The 20,759-nt window shown below is 42.8% G+C and overlaps 1 protein-coding gene and 1 long non-coding RNA gene across 6 annotated transcripts in view; one reads left to right on the forward strand and one right to left on the reverse strand.

Annotated features, from left to right (window-relative positions):
* LOC140496258 (transcription initiation factor TFIID subunit 4-like) overlaps nt 1-20,759 on the reverse strand; it is a 349,124-nt gene that overhangs the window by 103,446 nt on the left and 224,919 nt on the right. For 2 of the 5 annotated variants that reach the window (XM_072595791.1, XM_072595795.1), the window contains exon 15: nt 9,800-9,937. In XM_072595791.1, the coding sequence (XP_072451892.1) occupies nt 9,800-9,937 (138 nt within the window). Of the gene's footprint in view, nt 1-9,787; nt 9,938-20,759 lie in introns of all 5 variants that reach the window. The other 3 variants (XM_072595790.1, XM_072595794.1, XM_072595792.1) reach the window with 2 other exon arrangements.
* The window catches only part of LOC140496259 (uncharacterized), a 72,262-nt gene that overhangs the window by 45,030 nt on the left and 6,473 nt on the right, over nt 1-20,759 (forward strand). The window lies entirely within an intron of this gene.

The raw sequence follows: 20,759 nt of genomic DNA on the forward strand, positions 1-20,759 counted from the left end.
ACTCATGGAATGTGGGTGTTGCTGGCTAGACCAGCATTCTTGTCCATTCCTAATTGCCCAGTGGGCAGTTAAAAGTCAACCAGATTGCTGTGGGTCTGGAATCACATATAGGCCAGACCAGGTAAGGATGGCAGTTTCCTTCCCTGAAGGATATTAGTGAACTGGATGGGCTTTTTCCAATGATTGACAACACAATTTCATAATCATCATTTGACCCTTAATTCCAGATTTCTTTATTGAATTAAAATTCTACCATCTGCTGTGAAAGTTGCCTGGATCTCCAGATTAATAATCTAGTGATTCTACCACCAGATCAAAGCCTTCCCCTGAGGAATTAGATGTAATTAGAACAACCAAAACTATCTCATTCAGATTATACACCAGGAAGGATAGGGATGGGGTTAGGGTTGAGGGTAACGCGAGGACAGAATTGGCAACATTCCATACACAGCAGAAAAGCTCCTGAATCAGCCCAGGTCTGTGGATAGAAGATAAAAGGAAGGAAAATCAGTGTTGTCCTCCAACTGTTGTAATCCTGATCATTATCTTATGACACCCAACTGAAAGTATGAGATGAGGGCTCCTGCTGAACGATTCAACAACACTCACAGTACGTTAAGATTCACTGAATCAAAAGTCTTAACAACCAATGAGACCATTCAGCCATCCCGCCTTTGCAGACTTGCTAAAACATTTGATTGAATGGAAATTGCTGATAGCTGTTACAATGGTGACATGATTTCAGCCAACTAATCTGAATTTTTTAAAAAATCATGTATTTACTTAATAAACATCTTCCACCAATCAAGGAATCAAAAAGCTCAAGATAATCAAAAGATCTTTGCTTTCAGGTGACTATGTTGTCAAAGGTAAAAGTTAAATATCAGAATGAATATTGGGATCAAATGATTGATGTTGGTGTTACAGTCATAGAGTCATAGTATCAAACAACACAGAAATGGACCCTTCAGTCCAACAAGTCCACGCCGAACATAATCCCAAACTAAACAAGTCCCACTTGCCTGCTCCTGGCCCATTTCCCTCCAAACCTCTTCTATCCATGTACTTATCCAAATGTCTTTTAAACAACACAATTACAGCCACAGCCACCACCTCCTCAGGAAGTTCATTCTATATGCAAACCACACTCTCTGTAAAACATTTGCCCCTTATGCCACATCTAGATTCACAAAGGTGCAAATGTGGTGAGTGGCTCAGTACTGGGAAACCCTTCTCTAAAATAAGCTCCTTTCCAATTATTATCATTTACCTTTAAAAAAATTTGATTCAGTTTTTATCATGTTTCTGATCAAGTAATCTATGAACTATCAATGCTCCACATTTTTGAAAAAAAACTAATTTACAAGAAATGGAAATAGCTACCATTGTCCATCTAATGCCTTCTGAGGGTGAGTACCTTCCTTGAATTGATGTAGTCCAGTTGGTGAAGGCTCTCTGGCTGTATTATTAGGGATTTCTCAATTTTGAAGGATCAGCAACATATTTCCAAGTCAGGATTGTGCATGACTTTGAGAGGCATTTGCATGCAACTCCCATTCACAAAATCACCTTGTTCTTTGAGATGGTACAGGCTGAGGGTTTCAGAGTCATAGAGCATGGAAACAGCCTCTTCAGTCCAATGCATCCGCACCAACTGTACATCCCAATTTGACCTAGTCCCATTTGCCAGCATTTCGCCCATATCTCTCTAAAACTTTCCTAATTATATACTCATCCAGATGCCTTTTAAATGTTGTAATTGTATCAGCCTCCACCATTTCCTCTGGCAACTCATTCTATACATGCACCATGTTCTGTGTGAAAAAGTTGCCCCTTACGTCCCTTTTAAATCTTTCCCCTCTCACCTTAAACCTATGTCCTCCAGTATTGGACTCCACTGTAAGAAAAAGACCTTGGCTATTCGCCCTATCCATGCCCCTCATGATTTTATAAACCTCAAAGGTCACCCCTCAGCCTCTAACATTCCAGGGAAAACATCCCCAGCCTATTCAGCCTTTCCCAATAGCTTAAACCCTCCAACCCAGGCTGCATTATTGTACATCTTTTCTGCATCCTCTCAAGTTTAACAACATCCTTCCTATAAAAGGGTGACCAGAATTGTATGCAGTATTCTCAAAGTGGCATAACCAATGTCCCGTACAGCCACAACATGAAGTCCCAACTTTTATACTCAATGTTCTGATCAATAAAAGCAAGTGTGCCAAATATCTTCTTCACCACACTCTCTACCTGCAACTCCACTTTCATGGAACTATGCACCTCTAACCCTAGGACTTTTTGTTCTGCAACACTTCCCAGGGTCCTACCATTAACTGTACAGATCCTGCCTTGGTTTGCCTTACCAAAATCCATCATCTCACATTTATCTAAATTATATTCCATCTGTTGCTCCTTGGCCCATTCGCCATCTGATCAAGGTCGCTTTGTAGTCTGAGATAATTTCCACTATACCTCCAATTTTAGTGTAATCTGCTTACTAACCATACCTTCTATATTCACATCTAAATCATTTGTATAAATGACGAAAAACAACGGACCCAGCACTGATCCTTGTGGAACACTGCTGATCACCTATTCTTTAACAGAATCCTGTAGATGGTACACACTGCAGCCATGTTCAGCCATCAATTGGAGGATGTGAATGTTGAAGGTGCCAATCAAGCAGACTATTTTATCCCTCATGCTATCAAACCCCAAGTGTTGTTGGAGCTGCACTCATCCATGCATGTGTGGAGTATTACATCATACTCCTTACACATCCCTTACAGATACTGGACAGCGTCTGGAGAGTCAGGAGACAAGTTCCCAGATTGCAACCGGCTTTCAGTCTCAAGTCCATTTGCCAGTCAATTTGTACGCAAGTCAAAGCACAATGCAGGACAATATAAAATAGCCAATCATAAATATGGGAAAAGTTTTTATGTCAGATCTTTAAAATTGCAGCCATATATGGGATCATATTCATAAGCTGGATGTTCCTAAACTGGGGACCCCCTGTACAAGGTTACTGTGTGAGACCCCATCTCAGGTTCAGGTTTAGTTTTCATCTCCTTATTTAAGAAGTCATGCAAATGTATTAGAGATTGTTTGGAGAAGGGTTACCTGGAATGCAAGGGCTGTCTTGTGATCAAGGACAGACAGACTGGGGCTGCTCATTTGACTGGAGTTTAGAACAACGGGTGGTGGTTTGTTTGAAGGTATTAAGATCCTGAATAGTCTTGGCAAGGTCAAGGTGGGAATGATGTCTACTTTTGTGATTGACTCCAGAACTAAGGGGCATGGTTTTAAAATTAGGGGTGTTCACTTAGAATAGAGAGAATTTTTTTTTCGCTCTCAGAGTACAATGCAACTTTGGAGCTCCCTGGAGGAGATGGGATCATTGAATATTTTCAAGGCAGATAGATTTTTGTTAAGTAAGGGAATCAAAGGATATCAGGAGTAGATGGGAATGAATTCAAAGCATAAACTGATCAGCCAAAATCGTAGTGAATGGCAGAGCAGGCTCAAGCGGCTGAAGGTCTTGCTTCAGTTCCTAATTCAGGTGCTGATCTATAGTTGGCTCAATTCAGTTTCTAGTAAATGGTAATTTTCAGGGTGATGGTTGTGGGAATGCAATTACTGTCCAATGTCAAGGAGAGCTGTGAGACTTCATGATATTGCTGATGGTTATTGCATAGTACTTGCATGGCACTAATGTTACTGACACTTACTGTTAAACCCTAATTTTATCCACGCTTTACTGCATGGAATACTTCATTTTCTGAGGAGTTGAAAATGGAACAAAACTCTGCAATATTAGTAAACATCCTCACTTCTGGCCTTATATTGGAAGGAATGTCATTGATGAAATATTTCAGGATGGTTGAGACTTGGAACTCACCCTGCAGAACTGCAGTAGGTGGTGCCCCAGGATTGAAATGATTAACCTCCATTAACACAACCACTTTCATTTTTACTAGATATAACTCCAGCTAGCAGTGAGCTTACTCCGATTCCTAACAACTGCAATTTTACATGTATCCTTAATGCTACAATTAGTTAACTGTGCTTGATGTCAAAGAACGTCACTTGCTCTCATCTCATCTCAAGTCCACCTTTTTGTCCCTGGTTGGACCAAGGCTGTATTATGGTCTCAGGCCAAGTAGTCCTGCCAGATCTCAAAACGAATGCTGATAACCTGCTTATCAGCTAAGCTCTCCCTTTATTCAATCACCTTGAATTTTTAAATGCTGAAATAAAGCACAAATGCAGAGGGGAAAGGTACCACAGTTCCACACTATTGAAAAACAAAGCAGATTTCTGTCATGACAAAAAAAACCCCAAAACTTTAAGAAATAAAATATCTTTCCCATCTATCACTTCAGCAACCAGTGGCTTGTTCTCACAAGCACATGTAAATAATTACGGCAGCTGGGGAAAAAGAATCACAGTTTAACTGTGCCTTCCCTCCCAACTTAAATGACAATGTTTATTAGAACCAGGACTGCACACACCCAGAAAAATGTGAATACACTTTTTGTGCTGACAGCAAATTAGTTTCTCTCATCCCACCGCACTCCCTTTCCCTGCCCCCAAACACCACTCCCTCCATCCCTCCAGGTCCCTCTTCTGAATGCTTCCCATTGCCAGTTGTGTAACTTATACACCTTCAGGAGCTCTATAGGCCTTTGTGTGCCTCTGGATTTAAAATCAAGCTCAGGAGAGACTTGCTGGCCCTGAACAGCTATCAGTTTCAGCCCCTGCAGCAGTATGGGTCATAGGACTAGCTGCAGCATTCAATCACCTTTGTAGTTCAGCCCCCAAATGAAGGATATATCTTATCATCAAAAGGTAGCAATCAATGACTTTAAATTTCAGCTGAGGTCACTCCAGCAGGCCGATGCCACAAAAAAAGGTCATTATCCTTTTAAATTAAGCTTGGCACAGATCTGAGAACTGTCTTTGTTTCAGAATAATTTGGAAAGCTAGAGATTTGCTGTCAGTGGGAATGAATCAGCTGTGGGAGCTAATCAAGCTGCCATCATCTTCTCCTCCTGGCTGGTGCCTGGGGCTCATTTCTGAGGAGATGAAAACTGTGACAAGCCCTTCAGTTTGGCTGAAAGCAGGCGAGAGAGTGGAGTCCAGTAACAGCCACAGGCCTCTGAGATATTCTGTGACTCCTCTATGTAAAAGAAGTCACATTCGGTTTGCTCTTGAGAAACAAAGCTGACAGCCAGAGGCACAGGCAAGATGTGAAATGAAGAAACATAGGGTGAAAATGTAATGAAAAAGGTTGAAATTACATTCCTTTTTTCCCCAGCCTCCTACAAGTAAGGGTTTTCCATCTGGCATAGAAAACAGGGCATAGAATACAGGGCAAAATATACCAAAATCTCTCATAATCCAGCTGGTGCTGAGCATGAGAGATGTAAAACAGCTTTTATACATGATAAAGTTAAAAATCGGGATGAAGGGCTTATGTCCAAAATATCAAGTCTCCTGCTCCTCAGATGCTGCCTGACTGGCTGTGCTTTTCCAGCACCACACTCTCAAAAATTAAAAATTGCACAACACCAGGTTATCATCCAACAAGTTTATTTGGAAGCACTAGCTTTCAGAGTGCTGCTCCTTCATCAGGTGGTTGTGGCGAATAAGACCATAAGACACAGGTTTTATAACAAAGGATTACAGTGTCATACAACTGAAATGATATATTGAACAAACCTGGATTGTTGTTGAGTCTTTCATCTTTTAGAAAGGGGGTTGCAGGTTTCTGTTCATTAATATGTAAATCCCAGAACTTCTTTTAAGTCTCCTTCTCGAGATAACTTAAGGTTTCATAGCAAAAGGTGACATCTCAGCTCAGGGGCAGCATTGTGGCTCAGTGGTTAGCACTGCTACCTCACAGCACCAGGGACCTGGGTTCAATTCCTGCCTTGGGTGATTGTCTTTGTGGAGTTTGCACATTCTCCCTGTGTCTGTGTGGGTTTCCTCCCACAATCCAAAGATGTGCAGGTCAGGTGAATTGGTCATGAGTCTGGGTGGGTCACTCTTTGGAGGGTTGGTATGGACTTGTTGGGCCAAAGGGCCTGTTTCCTTACTATAGGGAATCGAATCTAAAAAAAAATGCATTAAAGGTGTGAACTTAGAGTCTGGCTGTAACCCAATCTTTAGTCAGACTGGTTCTATCTCCAAAGTGGGAATTTACAAAATATTACATGGATTGACTGCCTGCAGATTGTGCATTTTTTGAGCAAAATAGAATGTATCTGCAAATATAATTCTGCAAATACAAATTCAACCCATTGACTTATATATGTGTGTGTGTGTGTGTGTGTATGGGAGAGAGTGAGTATGTGTGTGTGAGTATGAGTGCATGTGAGAGTATGTGAAAGCTTAGTAAAGTGTGTGTGATGGAGTATAAGTGTGTGGGAGGTGTAAGTGTGTGTTTATGACAGAGAGCATGTCCTGTGTGTGTGTGTGTGTGTGTATGTGTGTGTGTGTGTGTGTGTGTAGGTAGTGTGGTGGGGTCACCTTTAGAATGACATGAACCCAAGGTCCTGGTTGGGGCCATCCTTATTGGTACTGAACTTTGCTTTCAACCTCCGCTCGACCACTTTGCATTGTTGCCTATCCTGAAGTCCGCCTTGGAGGATGGTCACCTGAAGATCCGAGGTCCTGATGGTGAAGTGTTCCCTGACTGGGTGGGAACACTCCCATCTGTTGATTATTGTGTACTGTCCATTCATTCATTGTTGCACCATGTCTCAGGGCATCCTTGCCTGTAGCGTATGAGACAGACAATGTTGATCAAGTACCAGCCGTGTACTTGGTGGGGGGTGTCCCCACATGTAATGGTGGTATCCGTGTCGACATTCTGACACGTCTTGCAGTGATTGACATGACAGGGTCGTATGGTGTTGTCCTGAAGGCCAGGCAGTTCACTGCAAGCAATAATCTGCTTGAGGTTTGGCGGTTGTTTAAAGGCGAGAAGTGGAGTTGTAGGGAAGGTCTTGGTGAGATGCTTATCCTCATTGATAAGGTGTTGTAGACTGTGAAGGACATGGCATAGTTTTTAGGCTCCCGGGAAGTACTGGACAACGAAGAGCACCCTATCGGTTGCAGCTCGTGTCTGTCTCCTGAGGAGGTCATTATGGTTTCTCGCTGTGGCACAATGGAACTGGTGATCGATGAGTTGAGCATCGTACCCTGTTCTTATGAGGGCATTCTTGAGCACCAAATTCCTTATGGTTCAAACTCTCACTAATTGGGCCAGACAGTCCCCAAATGGCAATATGAAGATTCTTAAGTGGCTTGTGGGTTGGCAAGATTGGCAACTTCTTTTATATCAGTACATAAGAAATAGGAACAGAATAAACCATACAACCCCTCAAACCTGCTTCACCATTCAATATAATCATGGTTTCTGACTTGGTTGCTGGTAAAATATGAATTCAATGAATAGGAACCTGGATTTAAAACTGGTCTCAGTGTTGGTGACCATGGAATCATTGCTGGCTCTTGTATGTAACCCATTGAGTTCACTAATTTATTTTGTGAAGTAATTCTGTCATCCATTTGGTCTACGTGTGACTCCATACCCAAAGAAATGTTACTGACCTTAACTGCCGTCTGTATGGCAGAGCAAACTATTCAACTGTATCAAACTGCTAAACAAAGTCAGTAATTGATTAAACTAGTCAGCCAGGAACACTTTTCCTAACAGGACCATGGGTGTACTAACACCAAATGGACTGCAGCAGTTCAAGAAGGAGGTTTTTTCAAAGGCAATTAGATCTGGAAAATAATGCTGACCTGATTAGGAGGCCACATCCTGTGAATGAAAAAAAATCTTCCCTTTTCTGGTCCTCATATCTGTTGGTTTTCCCTGGTATACAAATCCATATGTCCTTAACTTGCATATTAACCTTTTGTGTGAAACCTTATCACATGCTTTTTGAAAATCCCAGTGTAGTACACTATTTCTGCTCTATCTACTCTTCTAGTTACATCCTGAAAATAGTTAAACATGTTTTTCAAACATAATTTTCCTTTTGTAAAAACGTCAACATTGTTTAATTATATGCTGGATTCCCTTGGTGCATTCCCTAGGAAGTTTTAATAATAGACTCTACAAAGACCAATAACAAAAACAGAAATTGCTAGAAAAACCCAGCAGGTCTGCCAGCATCTGTGGAGAGAAATCAGAGTTAACCTTTCAGGTCCAGTGACTCTTTTTCACAACTTGTTTCTGATTTCCAGCATCTGCAGTTCTTTTGGTTTTTTTTCCCCCCACAAAGACCAATGTCACATTAACTGATCTGTGGCCCCCTCATTTCTCTCTTCCTTCTTTCTTAAATAGTAATGTTGCATGTAAGATCATAAGACTGTAAGAAATAGTGCGCCAAATTCCAAATGGTTGGGATCAATCCAGAATCTTATGAATTTTGTAGGGAAGCAAACAGCATGACATTCAAGCCATTAGGTGAGAGGACAGAAAGAGAGAAGTCAAGTTTGAAGATTGAGGTTTCTGGAAAATGTTGATGAAAGGGTTGTGGAACCTTTACATCAGCCTGAAGTGCTGCACCCATTTAGGTGTTTACATAGATACTGCAGGATTCTGTGTGGGGACTGACTTAATAACAAACATTGATTCCACTTAAAACGTACTTCATTCAACCACAAAAATGGAAACATAGGAACTTCCAATCCCATTGTCAACTTGAAGGTTTCAGAAAATTATATAAGTTACATCAAATTTAAATGTGATACCGAAACAATAGTCAACTCTTCAGCAACATCAGAGGAAAAAACACGGATTTCATGGCAGCACAACCTTTGGGGGGGACGGCATCAATATGGACATTGATATTAATAACAAACCTCAATCATCTTTATAAGCATGTCAAATCTATGAAAGTTTGCAAAAAAACCTATCAATAAATGGAGCTATGGAGTTCAATGCAGCTAAATGTGAAGTGATGCACTTTGGGAAGAATAACAGGAAGGCAGAGTACTGGGTCAATGGAAAGATTCTTGGATGTGCAGAGGGATCTTGGTGTCCATGTACATAGATCCCTGAAAGTTGCCACCCAGGTTGATAGTGCTGTTAAGAAGGCACACGGTGTGTTAGGTTTCAGTTGTAGAGAGATTGAGCTCCAAAGCCGCAATATCATGCTGCAACTATACAAAATGCTGGTGCGGCCACACTTGGAATATTGTGTACAGTTCTGGTCACCATATTTTGGGAAGGATGTGGAAGCATTGGGAAAGGTGCAGTGGAGATTTACCAGGATGTTGCCTGGTCTGGAGGGAAGGTCTTATGAGGAAAGGCTGAGAGACTTGGGTCTGTTCTCAATGGAGAGAAGAAGGGTAAGAGGGGATTTGATAGAGACATAAAAGATGATCAGAGGATTAGATAGGGTAGACAGTGAAAGTCTTTTTCCTAGGATGCTGACGTCAGCATGTATATGGGGGCATAACTACAAGTTGAGGGGTGATAGATTTAAGACAGATGTCAGAGGCAGGTTCTTTACTCAGAGAGTGGTAAGGGCATGGAATGCCCTACCTGCCAATGTAGTTAACTCAGCCACATCAGGGAGATTTCAACAATCCTTAGATAAGCATGTGGATGACTTTGGGATAGTGTAGGGGAACGAACTGAGAATAGTTTACAGGTCGGCGCAACATTGAGGGCCGAAGGGCCTGTTCTGTGCTGTATTGTTCTATGTTCTATAATGTGCTGCCTATCTGTAAATGGGGTATGGTGTTTTTTTATGTGAGCTACCTGTCTGGTTACCTCGCCAGCTGCCATTCCCACCTCAGTCGCTTGCAGTCCTGGGGAATCCTGTTTGCGTTTCTTACGAGGGCCGATGGCAGCAAGTGCTGTCAAGTTTGCATCTCGTTGTCTCATCTGTGCCAGCTCCTGCTGCTGCATCTACAGGAGTAAAATACTTCAGGTTAGAAGACACTCTGTTTTCTCACATTATTATAGACTAAACACATTGAAGAGTGATCAACAAAAAATAAATGCTAAAGGAGGATTATTTTTAAAAACGCAAAATTTGTCAAGGTTACTGTTCAAAGAGACTTGAGTGTACTTGTTCAAGAAACACTAAACATTAGCATGGAATGAATGAGACAGTTGAATTGTAATGAAGGGCTCAGTAAATTGGATCTGTACTTTCTGCAGTTTCAAAGGACGAGAGTTAATCTCATTGGAACATTGAAGGTTATGAAGGACTTTTCAGGACATACACTAAGATGTTGTCTCTCCTGGCTGGGCAACAAGGGGAAAATATAATAAGGAGGAACGTTTTCAGGTAAAGGGGACAATTAGTTTGGACTGAGTTGAGGAGAAATTTCATCTGTTACAACCAAGGCTGGATGAGTGCACTAGTGACGCCATGGGTCACAACAAAAAATATAAACACTTGGCCCAGATACCAATATTCCAATTAAAAACCTTTTCTGTTTGAACAAAATAATCAAACAAAAGTCTTTTTTAAAAATAAACACAATTATTGGTTTGTAAACAAAACAAAATCCATTCAATGAAGATGCAATAATTAACATGCACTGCCAGTAATACAGTTATCCCTCTTTATACCCCCAAAACACACTCATACAGAGACACACATACTCTCCAGAAAAAGAGAAAAAAAGGACAGATTTCCCTGCAGAGACTGATCAAAGAATTATTTTTCTAGAAAGCCAATGGGTTATTCTGGTAGGCAAACAGATAAAGCATTCAGCGAACGAAAATCAATCTTACATACCAGCTTACGTTTACCTCGTGTCTTTGACACACAGCCTGCATTTTAATTTACACCAAGGGCCATTCAGTTCTAACCCTGTGTTTGTTGACTTACATTCACTCCCAGTTAAGCAACACCTTGATTTTAGAGCTGTTCTTATGATTTCCAAATTCCTCAATTGTCTCACCCTTCCCAATCTCTGTAACTTCTGATATTCCCACAATCTTCTTACATCTCTACCAATTCCAATTCCTGTCTTGAAAACTCTCAATCTTAAGTATTCCATTAACAGTACGTCACAACTCCAGAGTTCTGAAGAAGAGTCACATCAAACTCAAAACATTAACTCGGTTTGTCTCTTCACACATGCTGGCAGACTTGCTGAGTTTCTCCAGCACTATCTCTTTGTTAATTCAGACCTCTACCATTCATAGTATTTTGCTTTTGATATAAATGCAATTATTTGTTGTGAATGTGACAGGCGATTTTGCAGAAATGAAAATAAAGTACACAGAAGGGTTAACCAGTATCTGAAGAGAAATAGTTACTTTAGAATAAGTGTCTGTAGATGGTTAGATATGTAGCAAGCAGGAGAAATTTAGGTGGACTGTTTGAGAGTGTACAGCCAAGGCAGCTCATGGTTCTTTTTTTAGATTAGGTTCCCTACTGCATGGAAACAGGCTATTCAGCCCAACAAGTCCACACCGACCCAGCGAAGAGTAACCCACCCAGATCCATGCCCCTACCCGATATTTACCCCTGACTAATGCACCTAACACTACAGGGTAAAAACAAGGACTGCAGATGCTGGAAACCAGAGTCTAGATTAGAGTGGTGCTGGGAAAGCAGCATTCGAGGAGCAGGAAAATCGACATTTCGGGCAAAAGCTCTTCATCAGGAATAGAGGCAGGGTGCCTGCAGAGTGGAGAGATAAATGAGAGGGGGGAGGGGTGGGGAGAAAGTAGCATAAAGTACAATAGGTGAATGGGGGTGGGGATGGAGGTGATAGGTCAGAGAGGAGGGTGGGGGAAGGTAGCAGAGAGTACAATGGGTGGATGGGGGTGGGTGGAGTGGATAGGTGGAAAGGAAGATAGGCAGATAGGACAGGTCAGAGGGCAGTGCTGAGCTGGAAGGTTGGAGCTGGGGTGAGGTGGGGGAAGGCGAAATGAGGAAATTGGTGAAATCCACGTTGATGCCATGGGGTTGAAGTGTTCCGAGGCAGAAGATGAGGCGTTCTTCCTCCAGGCGTCAGGTGGTAAGGGAGCGGCGGTGGAGGAGGCCCAGGACCTGCATGTCCTCAGCAGAGTGGGAGGGGAAGTCGAAATGTTGGGTCACAGGGCGGTGGGGCTGATTGGAGCGGGTGTCCCAGAGATGGTTCCTAAAGCTCTCTGCTAGGAGGCGTCCAGTCTCCCCAATGTAGAGGAGGCCGCATTGGGAGCAACGGATACAATAAATGATATTGGTGAATGTGCAGGTCCATTGCCTATCTTCCTTTCCACCTATCTGCTCCACCCTCCTCTCTGACCTATCACCTCTATCCCCACCCCCACTCACCTATTGTACTCTATGCTACTTTCTCCCCACCCCCACCCCCCTCTCATTTCTCTCTCCACTTTGCAGGCACCTTGCCTCTATTCCTGATGAAGGGTTTTTGCCCGAAACGTCGATTTTCCTGCACCTCAGATGCTGCCTGACCTACTGTGCTTTTCCAGGCAATTTAGTATGCCCAATTCACCTGATCTGCACATCTTTGAATTGTGAGTTCTGCCACCAAAAAGTTGGAGCAGACCAAACAGATGCATAGAAACAACCAGAAAAGGAAAAGAAGAAAATGCAATTGGGCATGTAGTATGGACGGGAGGCTATGGGGAGACCTGTAAACAAGTACTCTGAGCTCAATGCAACTGTCAGAAGGAAGTCAGGGAAAAAAAGCACAAAAAGAAATGGCCAGGACACAAGCTTGGGTGTAGGATTTATGGATCCGGTGAAGCCAACCAGGAAATTAATGAGAGGATTATATCTTGGAGGGTGAGCAGCATGTTAAGTGTTTTAATAGCAGTGAGAGTGAAATAAAGACAAAGATGGAAGTGGTCATGAATAATGTCCAAAGTCAAGAGGTGTTATAACAGAGAAAATAAAATGAACTCGCTCTCACTAGCAGGAAGAGACAGGCTGAAAGTAATTGCCAAAAATCCAGGGGGAGATTTACTTTTAAATAGAGTAAGTTACAATGATCTGGAAAGCAATGCCTGAAAGGGTGATGGAGACAAAAAAAAACCTGCAGATGCTGGAATCCAGACAGGCAGGAGTTTGGAAGAACACAGCAAACCAGGCAGCATCAGGAGGGGGAAAAGGCAACGTTTCGGGTGTAACTCTTCTTCAGGACTGGGGGTGGGTTTAGGAGGAGCTGCAGATAAAGGGGGTGGCAGGGACAGGGTGGTGAAGTGGGAATAGGTTAAGGCAGGTAGAGGGTACAACTTGGTTGGTCAGTGGGAGGAATGAATCCCGTTGGTGGCAGGGAGAGGCTGGGAAGGGAGCCGGGGAATGGGAAGGGAAGTTATTTGAAATTGGAGAACTCAATGTTGAGTCATCCGGGCTGTAGGCTGCCCAGACAGATGAGGTGTTGTTCCTCCAATTTCCACTAAGCATCACAACCAGGGTTGCAGGGGCCGACCGGACCTCCCAGTTACCATCCATTTAAATTCCTCTTCCCACTCTCTTTCCAACATGCCCATCCTTGGCCTCCTCCATTGCCACACCGAACCAAACCGCCCCTCCCCCTCCCTTCCACTCCTCCCAGCCACCAACCGGATTAATTCCTCCCATTTCACCTATCCTCACTTCACCACTAGCTGCAGCTCCTCTTAGACCCACCCCCAGTCCTGAAGAAGGGTTACATCTGAAACCTCGACTCCTGCACCTCCTGATGCTGCCTGGCTTGCTGTGTTCTTCCAGCCTCCTGCCTGAGAGGGTGATAGAAGCAAACTTAATAGGCACTTCCAAAAATAAAGTAAATAATTACTTGAAAAGGAGAAATTTCGACAACAATGAGGAAATAACAAGGGGAGTAGATGAACTGGATAACTCCATGTAATGGGCTGAATTCCCTTCAGTGCATACAACTTACTAGGGTAGGGAATATGGACAACTTAAGAAACAGAAAATAAGGAAAACTAAAGAATGCAAGATTCTGGTCAACATTTATTCAGGGTACAGTTATTATGTACTCTGGAGCTGCCTCCCTACATTCTGTTCTACCCTGCCACCTGTCTGAAAGCCTGGGTCAGCAAAGGCATCTTTATCACTTTTTCTGTTCAAACAAACACTCCAATACTAGCACAAATGCTTCCATAATATCAGAATAAGCCCTTCAGCCACTATCTCTAAAATCACAATCATCTTCTTGGCTAGGTCTTGCAATTACATTAGGCAAAAGTGAGGACTGCAGATGGTGGCAACCGGAGTTTAGATTAGAGTGATGCTGGAAAAGCACAGCAGGTCAGGCAGCATCCCAGGAGCAGGAAAATCGACGTTTCGGGCAAAGGCCCTTCATCAGGAATGGAGGCAGGGAGCCTCCATGGTGGAGAGATAGGTTTTGAGGAGGGGTGGGGGTGGGGGGTGTGTGTGTGGCTGGGGAGAAGGTAGCAAAGAGTACAATAGGCGAATGGGGGTGGGGATGGAGGTGATAGGTCAGAGGGGAGGGTGGAGCAGATAGGTGGGAAGGGAGATCAGCAGGTAGGGCAGATCATGAGCACAGTACTGAGCTTGAAGGTTGGAATTGGAGTAAGGTGGGGAGAGGGGAAATGAGGAAACTGGTGAAGTCCACATTGATGCCTTGGAGTTGAAGTGTTCTGAGGCGGAAGATGAGGCATTCTTCCTCCAGGCATCGGGTGGTGAGGGAGTAGCGGTGGAAGAGGCCCAGGACTTGCATGTCCTCTGCTGAGTGGGAGGGGGAGTTGAAATGTTGGGCCACGAGGCAGTGGGGTTGATTGGTGCGGGTATCCCAGAGATGTTCCCTGAAGCGCTCTGTGAGAAGGCGTTCAGTCTCCCCAGTGTAGAGGAGACCGCATCGGGAGCAACAGATACAATAAATGATTTTGGTTGATGTGCAGGTGAAACTTTGATGGATGTGGAAGGCTCCTTTAGGGCCTTGGATGGAGTTGAGGGAGGAGGTGTGGGCGCAGGTTTTGCAATTCCTGCGGTGGCAGGGGAGGGTGCCAGGACGGGAGGGTGGGTTGTTGGGGGGTGTGGACCTGACCAGGTAGTCATGGATGGAATGGTCTTCCTGGACAAGGGGGGATAGGACAGTATTGAGGTAGGTGGAGATGAGTTCAGTGGGGCAGGAGCAGGCTGAGACAATGGGTCGGCAGAGTGATCAGGCTTGTGGATCTTGGGAAGGAGGTAGAATCGAGTGGTGCGGGGTTCCTGGACTACGAAGTTGGAAGCTGTGGGTGGGAGATCTCCTGAGGTGATGAGATTCTGTATGGTCTGGGAGATGATGGTTTGGTGATGGGGGAGTGGGGTCATGGTCGGGTGGTAGGGGAGGGGGGGGGGGGGCGGTAGGAGGAGGTGTGTACAAGTCGGCGCCTGGCTTCAGCGGGGTAGAGGTCAGTTACATTGTTGAATGGGGCTATGCTTTCGCATTTACTGGAATCTCAGCTTTTACAAGTTTAGGCTTATTGGCTTCTGGCTGCTCTGAATGCACATGAAGAATTTGTTTGTTGAGATTTAGATCACGAGTGTAAATAACTTTCTTATTGCCCTGCAAGCTAGATTGGTTTGGGATAGCAAGCGGCTCACCACTTGTTCCAAATGATGAACACACATTAAAATGAGCTATCACAAGGCATAATTTCCAGAAACCAAAAGGGTAATTTAGTACAATGTCCCACAGAGGGTTTGGTCGTCGGCTGGACAGGGGAATATAATATGGTGGACCTTCTTAAAAACAGGCAACGAGTAACTCTTACTGGCCAGTATGTGAGACATTCCATTACATACTGCACTCAGTGACAATTTGGAAAAGTGTGATAAAGTGCAACTTGCTAAGACCAGAGATTAGAGATTTGATTCTTCACATTCCACAATTTCCAAATAGTGGAGAGAGAGCAAAAAGGCAGGCTAAGTAGAGCAGGAGGGTGAGCTAGCTTGGTGGGGTGGAGCAGGACAGGAGGGACAAAGGAGGGAGTATAGAGACAGTCTACAATTAGCCTAATTTTTCGAGGCTTGGGAAAGGAGATTTCACCCAGTGACCTCGGCTATATAGTGTGTATGATGCTCAGTACGTTGCTTAGTTCTTATGCACTAACTCACTGCCTCAGAACACACAGTGAGATTGGAGACTTAGCTATGAACTGCCTGCCAGCAACAATTTGGACAGGGAGGGAACAACTAAAACAAAATGATGATTCTAGAACATAGAACAGTACAGCACAGAACAGGCCCTTCAGCCCACGATGTTGTGCCGACCATTGATCCTCGTGTATGCACCCTCAAATTTCTGTGACCATATGCATGTCCAACAGTCTCTTAAATGTCCCCAATGACCTCGCTTCCACAACTGCTGCTGGCAACGCATTCCATGCTCTCACAACTCTCTGTGTAAAGAACCTGCCTCTGGCATCCCCTCTATACTTTCCTCCAACCAGCTTAAAACTATGACATTAGCCATTTCTGCCCTGGGAACTAGTCTCACCATGTTCCCATTCTGGTAACAATACCACTAATAACAATACCACTAACAGTACAACATGTGGATTAGGAGATTTCCACTTGCTGCTTTCTTGCACTCCCAGCATTTGCTAATGGGACCAGACACAGTGGTGTATGAAAGGATCACATTCAGAACTGCTGTGCAGACATCATGCAGTGCATCTTCTCTTATCCGCCAGACTAACTGAGTCAGAGTGTCAGTCAGAGCTATGGCCCACTTAGATATTTACATCCAGCTGCTTGCTTTGTAAATGTCACTTGCCTATATTGGAATCTTTGAAAAGAACCAAATCAATCATGACTGTGGCGTGTTTCTTCACAGTCCTTCACTGCAAACTCAAATGGCAATGATCAGTGTCCTGTTATTACTTCACTCACGATAACACAGATAATACTGCCAGTTCATAAAGCATACTAATTAACAGCTAAAACTATTACATAAAAATCATGTTCATACTTGGTGACTTGCTTTCTGCAAATCCTGACCAGATTCTGAAGGCCTGGTACAGTCACAGTGCATTAACCTGGATGAGTGAATGGCCCAGCTTTGGTTCTGTACTGTTCTACTCTGAGAACTGGGAATTGCATTAATCATTTAATTAACCACATCACTCCTAACCAAGCTGGAAAAAAATCTCAAAAATTCTGTCCAAGTTTCAGAGATCAATGTCATACATTTTCCTCTCTTCAGATTCTTCCATTAGGACCCTCTTTTCAGAATCACGTATGTCTTTTGACCCCATTGACACTAGTAGCCACTACTACAGTATTTATAGTGTTATTGGTCAGGAAAAGCAAAGAAAGAACATATGGTTTTATACTTGGACATAAACACATTGGAATATCTATATTAAAACATGCACTTTGTTGTGAATCAGAACAGACCACCCCCCCCCGCCAAAACATTTTAAGTAGATTGCCTAGACCCTAACTTTTCTTATTTTAAAGATGACATGTAGTGGATATTCCAGGTGTGATGCAGCTGGTCAACCCACTTGGCTTTCAGTAAAACAGAATTTATTTAAACACTACAGTTGAAACACAAACAAAAGAAAGTGGAATTTAGAATATCTCAACTATTGGAAAACTTCACTGACCCATTACAATAACTTAGCTAATTAACTGTTCCAATATGGTAATATCCCATTTACCCTTGGCAAAGAGGTAAATTCAAACATAGATTCTACAGGCAGGAGGGAACAACTTCCAGAGAGAGCTTTCAGAGAACGTCAGAGGAATCCTTTACTGAAGTTAAAAAACTGAATTGGGAGAATTGGCCACTCCCCTTCCATTTTTAAACTTGACTCTTCAGCACCTCTGCCTTTAGGACCTGTCTTCAAAAAAACCAAGGACAAAATAACCTTTTAAAATGGCAGCACCGTCACACCTGTATGTGAGCCCTGCTTCACCTGAGAACAGCATTTACAGAAGGTCAACTAGCATTTCAAGAAAATGTGTCTTGCTCTTCCTGCTGACCTATTAAAATGTTCTCCATCTAACAATTTAATGCCTCCCTTCTTATTTTGGTCTTCTTTTGTATCGGTAAGCAGCCAATCTGTACCTCATTCTCTATCAGTACTACTCCTGGAATAAGCCACCATCAAGGTTTACTCCATTGCTTCAAGGAAAACAATAATTCACCCACTTGGCAATTCCCCTGTGGGGAAAGACAGGACCCTATTCAGGACCATTTACAACTCATCAGGCATAGTAGCTCAGTGGTTAACACTGCCGCCCCAGCGAGCCAGGTTCAATTCAGCCTGAGGTGACTGTTTGGAGTTTGTACGTTCTCCCATAGTCTGTCTCGGTTTCTGCTGGGTGCTGCTGATGTTGCACAAATCCACAGTAGTCATCAACAGACAACACTGAATAATCGGCAATTATCCTGCATTGCAGGGTGCTGGATGCGGGATGGACATTACCAGAACACTCAGGTAGTTTTGAGTTCTTCTTCATAATCATATCACAGTACCTTCAACCTCCACCTGCACATGGGAATAGGGCCTCAGTATCACCTGAGAAACAGCATGCCACCTCTGACAACTCAGCACTCCTTCAGTAACTGGAGTTAGCCTGGATTATGTAATCTTCCAGCTTTTAACTCAGAGCTAAGTGTGTTTCTAAATGGAAATCAAAGAAGAAAATCCCAGTTACCCTTAGTATCTGTTTTGAGAGATCATGCAAAGAGGCAGTTTCCAAACTCCATCATTTATGCACCAAATTACAGTGATATAGAATGTGCTATCTCAAAGAGAGATGGACATCGGCTTAATACCAACTTTCAAAAGGCAATTATATAAATGCTTGGAGAGGAAAGCAATTTAAGGCTGTGAAGGAGCAAGGGGAAAGCAGGACTAATTGTAAGCAGAGAAAGCAGAGTCATGATGGGCTGATTGACTTCTACTGATAGAATAGGAGCAAGTGAGGACTGCCAATGCTGGAGATCAGAGTCAAAACGTGCGGTGCTAGAAAAACACAGCCAATCAGGCAGCATCCGAGGAGCAGGAGAATTGACGTTTTGAGCATAAGACCTTCATCAGGGTATTCTACTGATAGAACATTAATCAATGAAATTCAAAAATATATTCCATCATACTTTACAGTATGGTGTTAGTTTGAGAATGGGACTGAGAAGGAAGAAGATCTGGTTTATGGAATAGCATATAAAGAAATGGGAGAAAAGATGGTTATAGCCTATATGTAAACTCAAGAAAAATAAAATATTTCAAATTTAACTGTTGATAACAAATACAAACAGGTCAGGGAATTAACTCCCAGTCCACTTCACTCTCGTTCTTTTAAGAACAGCTCGAAACGGTGGTGTTTAGAACCGGCCCTCTCCCATGCCCTTTAAGAAGCAGGTATCAATGATGACTGAGGCTTTCTTCATTTACAAAGGTCAAGGAGCAGTGGCGAGCCTGTGAGCAGTCATTTAAAATTCGATTGATCCCTATTTGTAGTCAGGCCAAACAGCGTAAAAGACATTTCAGCTATGTTGTAATTGCAAAGGCTGCAAGGCAACAGTAAATATAAGTGCACACATCTAAGATGTGTAGATGTTTGCACTTAGATTCCAGGCATCTTCAGTACCGTCATTTTTCTGTTGGTGAAGAGAAACCACAATCAGTAAAGCATCGTACATGCAAATGGGAGTGGGATAGCTAATAGATGAGCACTGGCAAAATAAAATAGAATTCCACGTTTGAATGAAACAAAATTATGATTTGGTTTTTTGTAAAATATTTTGCACTGTGGGGAGGGCAACAAGAGGTTCAAATATTGTTATCCAAAACTGAATGCCTTTTCCTTTCCTTTACAGCAACATTATTCACTTCTGAAGGTGTTGGCCCTTGCCTGGACATTCTTCCACAGTGAATGGTTTATCCCATTACACAGCACAGTGGGATATTCAGTCCATCGGATTTGCACAGCTCTGTCGGAGTAATACAGTTAGCCCCCATATTCCTGCGACTTTCTCTCCTTCAATTATTTATCAAATTCCCTTTTGAAGGTTGTGATTGAATCTGCTACATTAACTACCTTATGAGGCAATGAATTCCACATCCCAACAATTGATTGTCAATAAAGGTATTTACACTCACTGTACCTTTTTCTAAATATTTTAAATCTATGTCCATTGGTATTTAGACATTGGAAAAACTTACTCCACATAGGTATTTACCATTTCAAAAACATCAAATTTTTCACACCTCTCTCAAATTTCCTCTTATCTTCATTGCTCCAAGGAAATCTACTTCAATTTCTATAGCTTTGGGACTATGCTGAATCATTCAAACTCAACTATGTTGAAGGTGCTACATATATTCACGAAATTAATTGGTACAGATTTAGATTTAGATTTTATTGACATATGTACTCAAGTGCAGGCAGACAGGAATACAGTAAAAAGTAGATAATGTCGCCACACATGGCGCCACCTTAGGTACCAAATGACCTAGATACAAAAAAGCTTAAGTACAAAGCAGTAAGAGAAACGAGAGGTAAAAATGCGAAGCATTTATTTCATAAAATAATAGAAAAATAAAGAAATAGGTTGTAGTTTACATTGAACTCTTAATAGTTTAAACTAGGAAAATAAAGGAATAAGCTAAAGGTTCAGCTGTCAATATCTAGTTTTGGATTCCCTTACCCCTTATTCCACTTATCTCGCTCTCCAGGAGACTTCAGTTGTCTGTTCTTGAAGTTGCCACCACAGATACTGGCGTTGCTGCTGTAACTGCCACCTCTCTACTTTCCCCTGAGAACATGCTCAGACAGGACCTACTCGCA

Source organism: Chiloscyllium punctatum, chromosome 26 (assembly GCF_047496795.1).
Source record: "Chiloscyllium punctatum isolate Juve2018m chromosome 26, sChiPun1.3, whole genome shotgun sequence".
NCBI classification, from domain to species: Eukaryota; Metazoa; Chordata; class Chondrichthyes; order Orectolobiformes; family Hemiscylliidae; genus Chiloscyllium; species Chiloscyllium punctatum.